Genomic DNA, 19,019 nt, shown 5'->3' on the forward strand with positions numbered 1-19,019 from the left:
GGAAAACTCAGCAGTGGCCACAGGGCTGGAAAAGGTCAGTTTTCATTCCAATCCCTAAGAAAGGCAATGCCAAAGAATGTTCAAACTATTGTACAATTGCGCTCATCTCACATGCTAGCAAACTAATGCTCAAAATCCTCCAAGCCAGGCTTCAACAGTATGTGAACTGTGAACTTCCAGATGTTCAAGCTGGATTTAAAAAGGTAGAGGAACCAGAGATCAAATTGCCAGCATCTGTTGGATAATTGAAAAAACAAGAGAGTTCCAGAAAAAACATCTACTTCTGCTTTATTGACTATGCCAAAGCCTTTGACTGCGTGGATCACAACAAATTGTGGAAAATTCTTAAAGAGATGGGAATACCAGGTCACCTGACTTGCCTCCTGAGAAATCTGTAAGCAGGTCAGGAAGCAACAGTTAGAACTGGACATAGAACAACGGACTGGTTCCAAATAGGAAAGGGAGTACGTCAAGGCTATATATTGTCACCCTGCTTATTTAACTTATGTGCAGAGTACATCATGAAAAACGCTGGGCTGGAAGAAGCACAAGCTGGAATCAAGATTGCCAGGAGAAATATCAATAATCTTAGATACGCAGATGACATTACCCTTATGGCAGAAAGTGAAGAAGAACTGAAGAGTCTCTTGATGAAAGTGAAAGAGGACAGTGAAAATGTTGGCTTAATGCTCAACATTCACAAAACTAAGACCATGGCATCTGGTCCCATCACTTCATGGCAAATAGATGGGGAAACAATGGAAACAGTGAGAGACTTTATTTTGGGGGGCTCCAAAATCACTACAGATGGTAACTGCAGCTGTGAAATTAAAAGATACTTGCTCTTTGGAAGAAAAGCTATGACCAGCCTAGACAGCATGTTAAAAAGCAGAGACATTACTTTACCAACAAAGGTCTGTCTAGTCAAAGCTATGGTTTTTCCAGTAGTCTTGTATGGATATGAGAGTTGGATTATAAAGAAAGCTGAGCACCAAAGAATCGATGCTTTTGAACTGTGGTGTTGGAGAAGACTCTTGAGAGTCCTTGGACTGCAAGGAGATCCAACCAATCCATCCTACAGGAAATCAGTCCTGAATGAATATTCATTGGAAGAACTGATGCTGAAGCTGAAACTCCAAAACTCTGGCCAACTGATGCGAAGAACCAACTCATTGGTAAAGACCCTGATGCTGGGAAAGATTGAAGGCGGGAGGAGAAAGGGACGAGAGAGAATATGTTTGGATGGCATCACCAGTGCGATGGACATTGGTAGGCTCCAGGAGTTGGTAATGGACAGGGAAGCCTGGCGTGCTGCAGTCCATGGTGTCACAAAGAGTTGAATGTGACTGAGCGACTGAACTGAACTGAACTTGCCCTAAAAGGCAGCCTGCAAGCCTGAGGGTTCTCGAATGTTAGAGGAGTAGTTGGTCTGTATCAAGAGGCATTTCTCTGGGCAACTCAAGGATTATAAAAACTAGAGCATGTCAGAATAGAAGGCCCTCAGGTATCATTTATGTTAGTGTATCCAAATTATTTGGTTCTTAAGATTTAATTCATAAGACTTTACGAGATACCCCATAATATACAGTGTATTAAAGGGGATACTTAGAGACTTTCAGGGGCTTCCCTGGTGGCTAAGTGGTAAAGAATATGCCTGCAGATGCATGAGATATGGGTTTGATCCCTTGGTTGGGGAGATCCCTTGGAGAAGGAAGTGGCAACCCACTCTAGTCTTCTTTCCTGGAAAATCCCATGGACAGGGGGGCCTGGTGGGCTACAGTCCATGGGGTCACAGAGTCAGACAGGACTTAGTGATGAAACAACAACAAAGGTCTTCGATTTATTTTTTCCCTTGACCTAAATCCTTCATCCTGTCTCCCACACACAGAGATTTGAAAATCAGGATCCAGGTCCCTCAGCATTAATAACAGTACTAGGAATACTTCTTTCTCCGAAGTCCTAGATTTCCTTCAATGAACTCAGGCCACCTGTGTGTGCGATGTGACTGTGAATGTGTATTATGCAGGGGGTGCAAATTGGAGGAGGGGGAGAACTATGGGAATGGGTGGAAAGCTTTGCTTGATTTTGCTGCCAGCTGCCAGAGGAAACAAAGAAGAAGTTACCTATTTACAGAATCCTTTGTCCCAGAAGTCCCTCCTAAAAACTTGTATCCACTACTCTGTGGAAACATCCCTGGGGACAGTGTAACGCTGTCTAGTTTTGTACTAGAAAAAATATTAGACTTGTTCAGAAAACCTCACTTGAAATTCTGCTTCTGCTGCTTAGTATTAAGACAATTCATTGTTAATACTTTTATTTTTCTTATAGTGTGGAAATCCTGGAATAGTGACTAGAGGAAAGATTGACTTATTATTGACAAGCATTTTTGGAAGTTGACAACATCTAGCATTTTTTTTTTTTTTTTTTCAGAGAAGGCAATGGCAACCCGCTCCAGTACTCTTGCCTGGAAATTCGCATGGATGGAGGACCTTGGTGGGCTGCAGTCCATGGGGTTGCTAGGAGTCGGACAGGACTTCACTTTCACTTTTCACTTTCATGCATTGAAGAAGGAAATGGCAACCCACTCCAGTGTTCTTGCCTGCAGAATCCCAGGGATGGGGGAGCCTGTTGGGCTGCCGTCTATGGGGTCGTACAGAGTCGAGCACGACTGAAGCAACTTAGCAGCAGCAGCGTGTTTTTTTACTATATGGAACTGCAGAGTTTGCAAAAATACTGTTTGATCAGCAATATAGCAAAAAAATCTTTGAATATTCATCATCAGCTTTATAAGATTAGAAGAGGATTTTAAGAAATTGGGCTTTTGCCACCTCAGAAGAGAAAAACCTGGTTTTCTCAGATCACTTGGAGCTGCTTATGAGCGAGCATCCTAGCCAGAAACCAAGTCCAAGTTCAAAGTGTCTACAATAGCTGCGCCGGCCTCAATTCTGACAGTGCCTCCACCACTGCACTCGGGCCGGGGAGAAACACGTGTCTGGGTAAAAAGGGAGATAAAGGGAACATCTGTTCTCACAATATGGGCTTGTTATCATAGCTCCTTTAAGTACCAAAGCGCTGGCTCCAAGAGCATATTTTCTCCAGCACAGAAACTCCGCAAGGCTTGGTCAATTTTCCGAGGGCTCAGGGACAGGTTGTAAATGAGATTGTAGTTGTGAATGAGGCATCTGGCTCGTTCCTTCTCTAGGACTCCTATCATTAGGTCGGGTGAGTGAGAGGTTTTTAAAAAAGAATGGAGAAAACACAAAAGAGGAAAATGCATTAGTTTGAATGACTTCTGAGCAAAAATTAAATGCTAATATTTTGAAACTTTAAGCTTTAAAAAAAAAATATGACATCCTAAAAAGATACTTACAGTCCTGACCATGTGTCATAGATGCTGAGAGGAATTTGACAGTGATCTGGGGGAGAGGGGATGGGGTCCAATAAAATCCATAGGTAGACTCAAACAATTTTAGCTTGTTCTTTGTAGCCATAAAACTTTAAGAGACCAATTTTTGAAAATGGTGGGGTGCCTGCTAAAAACAATTCATAATTGCTCTGGTTTTATGTTTATCTTATTGAAATATCCAAACACATTCCTAAACATGCAGGATTTAAATAGCTCACTTTTATGCATTTCTGGAGATGTGTTTACTGTGACTCCCTCCAGCTTGCCGTGTGATTACAGGTAAATCATCTAACTTCTTGAGGCTCAGAGTCTAAATCTGTGGAATAGAGATGGTACTTATCATCACAGGATACACTCTAGTACCCACATGTTATGTGTAGCAATGCTGATGCGCTTTTCATGCTAAGTGTAAGCAGATTTTGATAGCTGCAGAGAGGAGTGTAAGGGTAGAACACAATAACAGCAAAAATCAATAACTCACTGATAAGCCTCGATTTGTGAGTTTATAAATGCCAGATACTGTGCCTGGGAATAGAGAGGATATTGAGAAGGTGTTTGTTACCTTAGGAAGATCTCCAACCAGTCAGGATGATAACAGATGCAGAAAATTAACTAGAGTGCAACAGCAACAATATTGATTGATACTCATATACAGCATTCACCATGTTGCAGGCATCCCTCCAAACAACTTAACCAATATTGACTCACTTAATCCTCACAACAACTCGTTTTGCAAAGAGAGGGAAACTGAGGCATGGAGATGAGAATTCTCTTGCCCAAGGTTGTGCTTAGTCCTTGCATTTAATCATCACATTGTATTATAGAATGAAGGGAAAGAGATTGTTTCAAGCAGGGCTCAGATCATTTTCTAAATATTTTCCATGAATTGTGAACATCTATGCTACAGGTATCAAGCTTTTTAAATACCTGTTATAGGGGTAAAGGATATATCCCTTGCATGTTGTTCTTCTGGTCTCCTGTATTTGCATAAGTTATCATAATGATTGTGAAATTTTTTCTCAAAGAATCCAGAGGGAGTGGTCCCCTGGTCATTCTGTAGAAAGCCATGGCCAGTCAATTAGTGTTGGGCTCTCGTGACACCTGTCATCTCTGTGTAAGCTCTGGTTTTGTGCAAACATGCAACGATAGTTGAGTGTCATGTTCTCCTCTGAATTACTCTCTAATGAGTGGTTCTAACAGTGGACTATAGACAGCTGGGCTCCTAGTGTGATTTATTCCATCCAGTTTTATTCGGTCCTGTCTTGTCCCTTCCCATCCCATCCTATCCTATTCCATATCATCCTATGCCATCTCACTCCATCCCATTCTGTCCAGTTTCCTGTTTCTTTTCAGGTTTATTTGTGGTCTCTTTCTCCTATTATAATGTTGGTCCTTTCCTTTGCAGAAATATCTTTCTTTGAGTTGGTCAGTTGCATCTTTGGAATTTTCTGGATGGGGCAGTTGCTCTTGACCTAGTCTAGCTTGGACCCCTCAAGACTTTTCCTCATACTCTACCTCTGGAAATATAAGTACTGAGCTTTGGAGTATGCCTGACTGAGAAAGATGCTTTAAATTTTTGAGCCTCAGTTTCCTTGACTCTAAAATAGGAATAATTAAATTGGATGAAAATGAATAAAATAATAAGTGCTTACCAAAGTGTTAGGACTATAAAGCACTCATTAATGTAGACACAATGATAGGATGGTTATAATAGTTATATCATCAACATTATTTAAAACACATGGAAATATACTTTAACTAGAAAAAATTATTTGTGTATAATTTATATTTTAATTAAAAATTAGAATTAATGTTAAGAAATACATATAAGAATCACCAATGGTGGTGTTCAGCTCAGTTCAGTTCAGTCGCTCAGTTGTGTCCAACTCTTTGCGACCCCATGAATCGCAGCACGCCAGGCCTCCTTGTTCATCACCATCTCCTGGAGTTCACTCAGACTCACGTCCATCGAGTCCATGATGCCATCCAGCCATCTCATCCTCTGTCGTCCCCTTCTCCTCCTGCCCTCAATCCCTCCCAGCATCAGAGTCTTTTCCAATGAGTCAACTCTTCGCATGAGGTGGCCAAAGTACTGGAGTTTCAGCTTTAGCATCATTCCTTCCAAAGAAATCCCAGGGTTGATCTCCTTCAGAATGGACTGGGTGGATCTCCTTGCAGTCCAAGGGACTCTCAAGAGTCTTCTCCAACACCACAGTTCAAAAGCATCAATTCTTCGGCGCTCAGCCTTCTTCACAGTCCAACTCTCACATCCATACATGACCACAGGAAAAACCATAGCCTTGACTAGATGGACCTTAGTCGGCAAAGGAATGTCTCTGCTTTTGAATATACTATCTAGGGTGGTCATAACTTTTCTTCCAAGGAGTAACCATCTTTTAATTTCATGGCTGCAGTCATCATCTGCAGTGATTTTGGAGCCCCCCAAAATAAAGTCTGACACTGTTTCCACTGTTTCCCCATCTATTTCCCATGGAGTGATGGGACCGGACGCCATGATCTTCATTTTCTGAATGTTGAGCTTTAAGCCAACTTTTTCACTCTCCTCTTTCACTTTCATCAAGAGGCTTTTTAGCTCCTCTTTACTTTCTGCCATAAGGGTGGTGTCATCTGCATATCTGAGGTTATTGATATTTATCCTGGCAATCTTGATTCTAGCTTGTGTTTCTTCCAGCCCAGTGTTTCTCATGATGTACTCTGCATATAAGTTAAATTGGGGGGCCTTTTCTTCTATCTTCTAAGCTTTACTATTAGTAGAGGATTTGTAGTATTAGACAAAAGTCCACTGGCTGAAATTTATTTCTGTCTGATTTTCTGTCATTAGGAAATGCCCCAAACAACTGCATGAAATAAACTTTTCAATCCATCTTAGTGTTGTTAAAGCCTGTCCCTATCCTACCGGAACCAAAATGAAAGCAGTAAGAACCTCTTTACTATCCATTTCATTTTACACTTTGTAAAGAACTTTAAAATCTCCCTGGATCCTTTCTCAAATCTGGAAGGTATGTTTTATTTTTATTAGTTTTACTATTTTACAGATGAGGAAACAGACTTGGTGAATAAAGGTGACAGCTGCATGTGAAGTCTGAACTTGAATCTGGTTAAAAACACACAAAGAAGCAAACTAACAAAGCAACAAGCCAAACCTCATGCTCTCTTCAGTATGTCATGGGAGTCTGGTATAGTGGGAAGTTCAGTAGAACTGGGGTTAGAATTTTGCCTCAACTTCTCACTGGCTGATATTTTATCACTTTGAGTTTGGCTTTCTTCTCTCTAAATAAGAACATTAATCCTTTCAGCAAGTGGTTGATGTGAGGAATTAGTGATGCCATGTATACAAAGTCCAGACCCATGCAGAGAATATCCTTGAGGGCTCTCTTTGCTCTCTGCCTCTTTGAACTCTAAAATATTTTCTATTTAGCCTTTAGTTCATTGGGAAAATTCCAAATCCGCCAGTCAATTTATCCCAACCACCCATCTTTCTTTAGAAAGCACGACCAGCTATTCATAGTCATTCCTTAGTCTTTCCCCTCAAGAATATTTTCTTGACAACCCCCATTAAAGAAGAAGCACAGAGTAGGTTCCCAGAAACACTAATTTAATGATGGATGTTCTGCCTTCACCCTGGATAAAGAACACCCTGCCCTACATATTTCCTTGCACATAATAAAGATCACTGATTCATCACTGGGCAGAGTAGGGATCATCTACTCAGTGTCTAGAGGAAGGCTGTGGTGGTCTGCTAAATACTGCGGCTAATAAACCAAGAAGATGACCTCAGTTAATCCTCTTTCCTCATTATAGATAGTTATAGATGTTTCCAGTTCTGGCTGACACATTCCTTGGCTATTGAAGAACTAATGAATTTCATAGAAACAGAGAAAACAGGCATAAATAGTGAAAAGGCCATGAGAAAGTCATTTTAAATCTGCCAGAATCTGCCCCAAAGTCAACAAAACTGCGTTTTTCCCCAGAACAGTTCAGAAGTATGAGAAAGGTCCCAGTCTTTGGGGAGTCTCTTAGCAACTAAGTTTATGATCTGTCATCCATCATCAAAACTCAGCATTTGTTTCTTTAGAAACATCTTTTCTCTCTGCTTGAGTTTTGGTTTTGTTTGTAACCCCATTACCACTCTTGCAGTTTAGATATGTATGCCTAGACTGATGAATATTTCAGTAACCGTTTGATCTCCTTGTCTCCAGTATCTTCCCTAAATGATCCATTTCAGCTTTCTCAGCGTTCTCTAGTTGAAACTTGGTGAACACTGGGTAGAGAATTAAGCTCATCCCAGCCCACAGGATTCACAACATGGTATCAGCTTCACCATCTGGTTCAACATGACCGTCAGTCCTATCTTTCTTACTCTCTCCCCTATCATACTCATTCTCGCCTTCTAACCTTTGCAGAAGATGGTTTCAAAGTCTTTTGTACCTCTCCTTCCAAGTGCAGCTCAAGTTCTAGTGAGCCCTCTCTGAGTACCTGCCCACATTACACAGTGTGCTTAAAAAAAAAAAAATCTTATTTTTTCTTTGAATTCTTTAACTCTAGTTTGTGTCTTCAGTTATAATGCTTTACTAAAATCTGTCTTTAAAGTTTTTGTTTTACTGGCATTGAACTATTGCCAGCCTTTAGGTAAGCCTTTACCTACAAGTTCCTTGATGAGACCATGTCTCATCCTTTCTGGTTTTCCTCTTGGTCTAGCTTCTAGCACAGTGCCAGGCTTATAACAGAAGTTTAATAAATGAGTTTCTAATTCAGCTAGGTGAATTTTTCATCTAAAATTTTCATTTCCCCCTCTCTTTGGTATAGTTATTAGAAGTCCTTGCATATTGTATGATATTTATGTTTTATGTGGTCTAGAATTCAAAGCAAGATGAAACAAAAACATTACAGAGAATGAAAAAGTATTAGTATTGTTATATGATCACTTCTAGAAAGTACTAATGTGCACATTAACTCTTTTGAGAGGTAACTGACATTAATATATAACATTGTATAAGTTTAAGGTGTACAATGTGATGATTGATACACATATATATTATAAAATGTTTATTAAAATAAGGTTGGTTAACAAATCCTTTACCTCTCATAATTACCATTCTGTTGTTGTTGTTATGGTGAGTCCATTAAAGCTCTACTCTAACAGTAGCTTTCAAGTACACAACACAATATTGTTAATGAGAGTCACCATGATGTATGTTAAATCCTTGAAATTTACCTTCTAGCTGAAAGTTTGTACCCTTTGACCAACATTTCTCTGTTTTTCCTGGCAACCACCATTGGTGGTATGGAACTACATATTCCATATTTTTAGACTCCATGTATAATGCTAACTCTTCATGAACACAGTATGTAATTAAGTCCAACAATTTCAGTGCATATGTTTTTGTATCTGCTCCCTCTTTTCCATTCCATGGGTCTCTGACCTAGTTCTGAATTTCATTCTCTCTCACTTAGACTTTGCAATAACATCCTTTACTCTTTTTATGCTTTAAATTTCTCCTTCATTCTGCACATAGCCATTGAGGACCTTTATGAAATACAACTTCACCATATCAATCCCTGTTTAGAAACTCAACATGCTACTCACTATCTTTGAATTAAATCCAAATTCCTTGGTCTGTTATCTAACACCTTCCTAGATCTGATCCTATCCTATAGTTTCACCTTTTTCATTTAATAGGCTTCTTAATGGCACTTATATTCTATTCAAACCAAATTCCTTGCATTGAGCTTCATACATAATATTTTGCTTGGCTAACTTGCACCTTTGCCAGAAAGGGCCCTCTATTTCATTCCTTTGTATATAAACAGTACTTTATCTTTAATGAGCAATTTCAAACTAATATAACCTTTTCTGATCACCTCACTATGAAGGAATTCTCCTTTCTCCAAATGCCCGCATAGCACCACCCTCTAATGGCATTTATTACCTTCTATTTTGGGTTTAGTTATTTATGAACATTCACTCATTTATTTGTTCATGCTAAAAAAGGTCGAACAGAACTGTGCAATGTACCAGGATAAAAAAGGAATGTAGTCTACTGGGTGGATAGTAGGAAGTTCCGAATAGAAAGATACAATATAGAAATATGATAATGGGTGTTAAAGAACTCTGAGAGGCTGATAAAGGTTGGCCTAGATCTGTCTGGGGAAATCCTGAAAGTCTCAGAGGAGTAGAGCTTGAGTTCCAACCTAAAAGATATTTAGACACTAATTAGCCAGGTGGACAAGGTAAGGAGCTGGCAGGGTGTGGGGTAGTTAGAGAGGCAGATAGCTCATGTGGAGGACATAGGTTTAGAAAAGGCATAGCCACAGGAGAAAGCAAGGCACGTTTGAGGAAGGCAAATTAATCATTATAATGGGGAATACAAACTCCTGTTAAAGAGTTTAGGGATCAATCTATTAGCAGGCATGCTGAAGATTTCAATCAGGGGAGTTACATGATTGGATTGTGGGTTAGACTCAGAGAAACTGTCAGCAACCTGGTAGGGGATTCATGTCTGATTTATCTTTTTTTCCTGATTGTGCTCAGCACAGTGCTAGGCACATGGTTTATGTACAAATTATATTTATTAAGAAGTGAAAGAAAGGGAGGAGTCCACTTACAGACTGCAACACAAATAGAAAGGTATATGATTGTGTCCTGGCTATTGTAAATAGTGCTGCAACGAATACTGGGGTGTATGCATCCTTTCAAATTATGGTTTTCTTTGGTATACGACAGGAGTGGGATTGTAGGAACATATGGTAGCTCTATTTTTAGTTTTTTTAAGGAACCTCCATACTGTTCTCCATAGTGGCCAGTTTACATTTCCATCAGCTATGTTGGAAGGTCCCTTTTATCCATACCCTATCCAGCATTTATTATTTGTAGATTTTTTTGACAATGACAGCCATCCATTATAGTTTTGGCTTACATATCTCTAATACTTAGTGACATTGAGAATCTTTCCATGTGTTTTTTTGTCAACGTGTGTCTTCTTTGGAGAAATGTCTATTTAGATCTTCCAGTCATTTTTTGATTGGGTTGTTTTATTTCATATTGAGTTGCATTTGCTATTTGTATATTCTGGAGATTAATCCCTCATTAGTTGCTTTGTTTGCAAATATTTTCTCCCATTCTGAGGGCTGTCTTGAATGGATAAAGAAGAGGTGGTACATATATACAATGGAATATTATTCAACCATAAAAAGAAATGAAATAATGCCATTTGCAGTGATATGGATCAACCTAGAGATTGCTATACAGCCAGAAGTAAGTCAGAAAGTGAAAGACAAATACTGTGTAATATTGCTTATATGTGGAATCTAGAAAAATAATACAGATGAACTTATTTACAAAGCAAAAGTACAGTCGCAGATATAGAAAACAAATTTATGACTACCAAAGGGAGAAGAGGGGGTGGGATAAATTGGAAGATTGGGATTAACGTATATGAAAGTGTGGAAGTGTTAGTTGCTCAGTTGTATCCAACTCTTTGTGACCGCATGAACTGTAGGCTTTCTTTCAGTGGAATTCTCCAGGGAAGAATACTGGAGTGGGGTAGCCATTCCCTTCTCCAGGATATCTTCCTGACCCAGGGATCGAACCCAGGTTTTCTACATTGCAGGCAGATTCTTTACAGTCTGAGCCACCAGGGAAACCCTTAACATAAATATACAAGTATATATAAAATAGGTAACTAATGAAAATCTGCTGTATAACACAGGAAACTGTATTCAGTGTTCTGTAGTGATCTAAATGGGAAAGGAATCTAAAAAAGAATGGATATATGTATAACTGATTTACTTTGCTGTACAGCAAAAACTAATACAATGTTGTAAAGCAACTATACTCCAACAAAAATTAATAAAAAATAAAATTTGTGGATCCCAGTGTGAAATGAAAAAGAAAAAAAAAAGAAAGGTGTATGGGCTGTAAGCTGCACACTTTACCTGTATTACTCAGATCACACAGATAGAGCGCATTTTCTAGCTTCCTGAACCTGTTGATCCACGTCTCACATTCTTCAGCTGTGTTTTTCATCACAGGACTGACAGAAGGCTGTGAGATTGGCCTGATCTTCAAGGCATTCAGGATATCTTTGGGGGCTGAAGTCTCAGGAGGTGGGTTTTCTGGTTTCAAATCTTTTTCTGGAGTTTTCTAGCAAAACAACACAAACATCTCACTGGTAATGCATTCACCACCCAGAGCTCCCCCAGTTTCTTGGCCAATGACAAGGCTACACAACTAGCAATATTTATTGTAGGTCTGTCTTGTAAATCTGGAGGATGGAGTTCAAGTCCTCAGTGCTATAGGACCATATCTGCCAAGTCTTACTGGACACAGACAACTATGCTGAGTATTTTCTTTTTTCTTTACAGGAAGGGTGAAATTGTGACTTTTATTCAGCTTGCATTTTTAGTTTACATAGAGGTTTTGTAACTAGCTAAGATTTTTCATGATGTTCTACTCTGTTTTATACTATTGGGATGCATAGACAATGCTTATAATTTCTTGGTGGGAAAACTTCTGAATCCTTGAGTGTGAGATTCTTGGAAAAAAAATGATTTAAGCAATAATGTGATGTACCTTGGATGTGTGAGCTCACTGTAATGAATTAAGGTGCCTCTAGTTTTGCCTGTCCTGTTCATTTAACAAAGGAAGCTGAGGCCCAGTGTGAGGAATAGACTTACTGAGATTGTACGGTTAATGGTTGACAGAAAACTAGATCAAGGGTATAGAGATTATGTCAGGCTCATCTTTGTATCCTAAACTCATGTCCAGTACAGAGTAGAGATGTTTTTAGAATAAATAGACAAATGAGTTCCAGTAGATCCATGAAAGATATTCTGTCACCTGCCATGTAAAGAGAGTGGGCGTTTATTATTTGACCTGCCCAACCCCACTTTTCCAGGAATTACCCCTTCTGTTGATCCATATGGTTATAGAGAGAAACATCATGTGTCTAAGCACATAGTTCAGGACTGGACATCTAATGGAAAATGGCCAATAAATACAATATCCAGTGATTTTGGAACCACTTGTGAGAGTTAAAGGCAGAGATAGGGAAAACAGAGATTATTTTGGGTGAGAGGTGAGAAGAAAGAGAGAGAGAAGGGATATGAAACTGACATCAGAGAAGAGAGAGGATATGAGAAGTCGTGATGATGTTCAAAGTTCAAGTCTCTGATTTTAATTTGTTATGTTTCTATTGTTGGAAATTATTATTATATATGGTTGTTTATATATTAAATAATTATAAATTATTTTATATATACAATTTGTTTTGTAAATAATTATAGATGTAAAATATGCTCCTCTATCCATCTAATAAATTAAGGTGGTTGAGTTGGTTATGTTAGTTGCAATCCAAATGTTCTTAACTAATTTGTCACAGAGTTAGGCCTCCCACTTTGTATACCATCTTTGCTTCTCCCAACTTTCAAATACCTGAATTTCTCCATCCTTGTCTCAAACTTCTCACATATAAGCTGTGGAGATCCCACTGCTCTAAAGAATAGTAATTTCAATAAGAGGCCAAGTTAACAATAAACATGAATTCAGTAGATCCACGTAGATCCATGCTGGCGTATATGAAGAATCATCTTGTTTGAAATAATATAATGCTATACAAAATTGTATCCATACGGATGACCAGTGACCAGGACACCTTAAGAGATTAATGTATAAGAGTTCTACTTTTATAAAATCAGTTTTGAGAGAAGCTGAAAGTTTTTATAAAGTAAATACCATAGGGATTCTTATACATTTTAGAGCTTTGAACTACTTTAGAAATCCAATGAAAGCTTCAGATAATCTACTCAGATAAACGCACATTTGCATAGGATTTGTATGATTTAGAAAGTTCAAAGAGGTCCTTAGAGTTGAGGAACTGACTTTAAATACTTACATATTTCTTCAGATATTTCCACACTCTCTTTGACTACTAAAGACAGGGAATGGGGGGGATTTGTATGGGCCTGAAATTACAGGATCAACCTAGTAGGTAAGTAAGTAACTGACTAACATGCCCTATACTGTTTTGGTCCCACTGTGTCAGAATGAAGTCCAAATTCCTTTCTTGGTCCTTGAAATCATTTAAGTTATTATTCTTGCTTCTCTTTTGATGTATGCATCTTTTTCTCCAGCCACATAAAACTGGGAAAAAATAAAGCTGCTTGATGCTCTTATGCCTTTTACATGCTGTTTCCTCTACTGTAAAATCCTTCTTGCCTTTCTATGCCTCGATGCGCTGGGCTCCTACTCCTCCTTCAAGGCCCAACTCATATTTCCCTCCTTGTGGGAGGCCTTCCTTGACAGCCTCAGGGTAGGAGAGGGGAAATTCTTTGTAGCTCTTTTATCCATCATAGCACTTATTATGGGATAGTGTCTGTTAGAGTATCTCTTCGCTCCCCCAGAGATCTGGAGGCTGTGCCTGTGAGATAGTCATTTATTTATATACAAGTTTCGGTTAGTGACTGTCACACAGTAGGTTCACAGGATATGTTTACTGAATGAATACGTGAATGCATAAATAAAAACTTTCTCTGGGATAATCAGAAAGCTGCTTTAGCAAACCTCTGCTTCCGTTTCCCTTTCTAAAAAGTGAGACAACGAATGCTGCTTATATAGGAATGTGAGAAGAACTGATTATTGTAGAGATGCAGTAAAATCTTCAAACGAGGCAAGAAAAAGAGCAAACTATGTATTTTTGATAATCTTACACACAACAGACTTAACACGCAAGGAGAAAAGCATTTGCTGTTGTTTCTTGCATGGTAGAGGCATGCCAAAATGGATACTATTTTCTAAAATATTTCAAAGTGTGAAGTGTATGAAGAGGCCTCCCGTCATTTGAAGATGAATTATGTTCTAATCCAGGCATTTAAAAAAACAACAACAGAAAAACTCAGGCTGTTTTTCAATTTTGTCTGCATCTTCTGGCTAAGTGCTGAGAATATTAAAAAGAATTTTAACTGCTTGCCAGATTTTCTTTTTTTAAATCAAAGAGCCCATTACATTTTAAAATGTGATGTCTGGGGAAAAGGTCACCCTGCTTCTGGAAGCTCGATTTAAGATGTTAAAATAGGCCTCACAACCACCCTTTATTTTGACGGCAGTTGGTGACTGATCACAGGCTTTGGAAGGACACCCATTCACATGCTACAGGTTCAACGTTTGGGGGCCAATGACAAATCGGTCACTGAGGGGTGATGTGAAGTTTCTGCAAGTGTACAGGCTCAGGCAGAAATCAATCACATTCTTGGAGTTCTTCTGTTTCCCTTCTCTGCTTGAGTAGAGTCTCAAAGTCAGAGATAGTCTGATATTGAGGTACTGGGTGGAAATAAAAAATTCAGAAGGGAAGGCCTAACCCAGCATCAGAGAATAGAAGGGAAAGTATTGGTGAACCCTATCCCCAAGTTCTATACTAGGCTGCATACCATTTGTTCAATTTTTCCTTGAGATATCTCAGGAGCTTCAGGATGCCCTGGAGTAGCAGAAATTTCCTTTCCTTTCTTTCCTGGACAAGAAAGAAAAAATGGTTTTAACTTGGTCTCTTCATTTTAACATATACACATATAAAGCCAGGCAAAGAAAATGTTGAGACTCTGCTATGTGGTTGGCCTTGTATGGGGTGATGTGGATACACTGGTGGATAAGAAGGATCTAATTCCTGCCCTGATCAAGCTCACAAAGGGGAGGAAAGTGCTAAATAATCACTCAAGATTATTATTTAATTACAAACTACCATAAACACAACAAAGGAAAATGTGAAAATAAATTTCTTTTGGGCTAGGAGTAGGAGTGGTGGAGGATCAGTGAAGGCTTCTTGGAGGAAGTGACACTTAAACTGGGGACCTGAGGGTGAACAGGAGTTTCCAGGCAAAAGTGATGGTGGCCTTGTAACAAAAAGAATAAAGTGCTTAGGAATAAGTTTACCTAAAGAAACAAAAGACCTATATATAGAAAACTATAAAACACTGATGAAAGAAATCAAAGATGACACAAATAGATGGAGAAATATACCATGTTCATGGATTGGAAGAATCAATATAGTGAAAATGAGTATACTACCCCAAACAATCTATAGATTCAATGCAATCCCTATTAAGCTGTCAATGGTATTTTTCACAGTACTAGAACAAATAATTTCACAATTTTTATGGAGACACAAAAACCCTCAAACAGCCAAAGCAATCTTGGGAAATAAGAATGGAACTGGAGGAATCAACCTGCCTGATTTCAGACTATACTACAAAGCTACAGTCATCCAGACAGTATGGTACTGGCACAAAGACAGAAATACAGATCAGTGGGACAAAATGGAAAGCCCAGAGATAAATCCACAGACCTATGGACACCTTATCTTTGACAAAGGAGGCAAAAATATACAATGGAAAAAAGACAATCTCTTTAACAAGTGATGCTGGGAAAATTGGTCAACCACCTGTAAAAGAATGAAACTAGAACACTTTCTAACACCATCCACAAAAATAAACTGAAAATGGATTAAAGATCTAAATGTAAGACCAGAAACTATAAAAATCCTAGAGGAAAACATAGGCAGAACACTCTCTGATATAAATCACAGCAAGATCCTCTATGACCCACCTCCCAGAGTAATGGAAATAAAAGCAAAATAAACAAATGGAACCTAATTAAACTTAAAACCTTTTGCACAATGAAGGAAATTATAAGCAAGGTGAAAATGCAGCCTTCAGAATAGGAGAAAATAATAGCAAACAAAACAACTGATGAAGAATTAATCTCCAAAATTTACAAGCAGCTCATGCAGCTCAATACCAGAAAAATAAACGACCCAATCGAAAAACGGGCCAAAGAACTAAACAGACATTTCTCCAAAGAAGACATACAGATGGCTAACAAACACATGAAAAGATGCTCAACATTACTCATTATCAGAGAAATGCAATTTCAGAAATGCAAATGCATTTGCAAATGCGTTATTTGAGAAATGCAAATCAAAACCACAATGAGGTACCATCTCATGCTGGTCAGAATGGCTGCCATCAAAATGTCTACAAACAATAAATGCTGGGGAGGGTGTGGAGAAAAGGGAACCCTCTTACACTGTTGGTGGGAATGCAAACTAGTACAGCCACTATGGAGAATAGTGTGGAGATTCCTTAAAAAGCTGGAAATAGAACTGCCATATGACCCAGCAATCCCATTGATGGGCATACACACTGAGGAAACCAGAATTGAAAGAGACACATGTACCCCAATGTTCTTTGCAGCCCTGTTTACAATAGCTTGGACGTAGAAGCAACCTAGATGTCCATCAGCAGACAAATGGATAAGAAAGCTGTGGTACATATACACAATGGAATATTAAAAGGAACATGTTTGAGTCAGATCTAGTGAGGTAGATGAAACTGAAGCCTATTATACAGAGTGAAGTAAGCCAGAAAGAAAAACACCAATACAGTGTATTAACGCATTTATATGGAATTTAGAAAGATGGTAACAATGACCCTACATGCAAGACAGCAAAAGAAACACAGATGTAAAGAACAGACTTTTGGACTCTGTTGGAAAAGGCAAGTGTGGGATGATTTGAGAGAATAGCATTGAAACATGTATATTACCATATGTGAAACAGATGACCAGCCCAAGTTCAATGCGTGAAACAAGGCACTCAAAGCTGGTGGACTGGGACAACCCAGATGGATGGGGTGGGGAGGGAGGAGGGAGAGGGGTTTGGGATGGGGGACACATATACACCCATGGCTGATTCATGTCAATGTATGGCAAAACCCACCACAATATTGTAAAGCAGTTAGCCTCCAATTAAAATATATTAATTAAAAAAAAAAAGAACAAACACATGGTGGGCATGTGCATAGAGCAGAGTTCCAGATAAACAGCGATATCAACTTGTTGAACTCCCCTGAATGAAGAGGGCTTTTCTAGTTTGGGAAGTGGCAAGGAGACTTTTCGGGTGGTCTTGCCTCTTAGAGAATGAAGCATTTCCACCTCCCTTTCCATTCAAGTTTTCACCTGATGGATCCGGTAAAACCTTTGTCTTCCCCTTTCTTGTTTATTTCTATGGTCAGAGGTTCTACATGGGAAGAGTATGGCATCCCTACCCCAAGGGATTAAGGCCCATATACTACTTGCTGTGGCTGCTGCCTTCATGAATGGAAGAAACTTCCTTAGGAAGCAGGAAAAAGACATAAAGACCTTCAGTTTATGTCCATTAAGGCTTATTGTGGACATCATTCATTCATCACTCAACATCTGTCATCAGACTTGGCAACTTCTTTACTGTACAAATTCCTGTGACAGCTACACAGCACAGATTTCTGGGAGCTTCAGCTTCAATATTTAATGCATAATTCAAATATGCCATTGTGTGCATAGCCACTTCAGTTTTACCTGACTCTTTACAACCCTATGGACTATAGTTCACCAGGCTTCTCTCTCCATGGGGTTCTCCAGGCACGAATACTGGAGTTGGTTGCCTCAATCTTCCCAGTCCCAAGGGATCAAACCCACGTCTCCTGTGGCTCCTGCACTGCAGGTGGATTCTTTATTGCTGAGTGACCAGGGAAGCCCCAAATATGCCATTAACAAATACATATTGTTTCTGAGTTGGCTGTTGCTATTTTCAATAAAACGATTCAATCAATGAATTTTTTAAAAAGGTAGAAGTCGACAGTATAACGTAATGGTGGGGGAATAGAGGCTCTGAAGCCAGATCCCTTGGGTTCGAGTCCTGGCTTGACTCTTTTCTTTATTAGCTGCATGATCTAGGGCAAGGAATTTGTCCTCTTTGTGTCTGTTTCCACTTCTGTAAAATGTGGATAATGCCATCTATAGGTTACTGTGAAGATTAAATGGACTAGAAAATGTAAAGCAAATACTTGGAGCTTAGCAAGTACTCAGTAAACGTTAACCAGGAGCTATCTATGTAAGGATGCTTATAAAATAAACATATTAGATTTAAAAGCCTTTTGTTAGACTCTTAGCATTGCACTTACAAATCATTATGAATCTTCTCCCATAGTTTCTTGATGGAGAGGGCAATGTGATTTCATAATCTCTGAAGGCCCAGAACCCAGCATTAGAATAAGTACTCAATGCATGTAAAATGGATGACCATGTGCCCTTAATTTGAAGTTTGGAAAATAAAGCCACTGATTGTATATTTCTGTGTCTCCCATTCCTTTTCAGGCCCTATAGGAGGAGGGATTTTTCTCTAGTCTTCCATATCTAACCCAGATGCTATAGATGAACTTTGGTGTCAGGTATGAATGTTATTAATATAATCCAGATGTTTCCCTTTACCAGCTGCAAGCTTTCAGATCCTAGTCTTGTTAGTTGTGAAAAGGGAATGATACTTGCATTTTGAAATGATAATTTGTGTAGGTAATTAAAAATTACCTACATAAAAATGCTTAACACAGGGAAGATGCCCAATGCAATGTAGTATTGTTTATCATTGTGTTACTATTATGTGATCTTAAGCAATCCAGTTTCTCCAGAAAAGAGAACTTTACATTATGTGCCAGGAATTTTTCACATGCATTATTCTTTTTAATATAAGATCTAGAACCTAGAGTTTATCCCAGTCCAGTTTCTCTA

At 38.8% G+C, this 19,019-nt stretch overlaps 1 protein-coding gene across 1 annotated transcript in view; it reads right to left on the reverse strand.

The window, feature by feature from the left end:
- Positions 2,675-19,019, reverse strand: part of C3H1orf87 (chromosome 3 C1orf87 homolog) — an 83,906-nt gene continuing 67,561 nt past the window's right edge. Inside the window, exons 9-11 of the mRNA XM_005678339.3 lie at positions 14,852-14,931; positions 11,363-11,570; positions 2,675-3,207 (exon numbers count right to left, since the gene is read on the reverse strand). Coding sequence (XP_005678396.2) covers positions 3,047-3,207; positions 11,363-11,570; positions 14,852-14,931 — 449 coding nt within the window. The 3' untranslated portion in view covers positions 2,675-3,046. The remainder of the gene's footprint in view (positions 3,208-11,362; positions 11,571-14,851; positions 14,932-19,019) is intronic.

Source organism: Capra hircus, chromosome 3, assembly GCF_001704415.2.
Source record: "Capra hircus breed San Clemente chromosome 3, ASM170441v1, whole genome shotgun sequence".
Taxonomy (NCBI): domain Eukaryota; kingdom Metazoa; phylum Chordata; class Mammalia; order Artiodactyla; family Bovidae; genus Capra; species Capra hircus.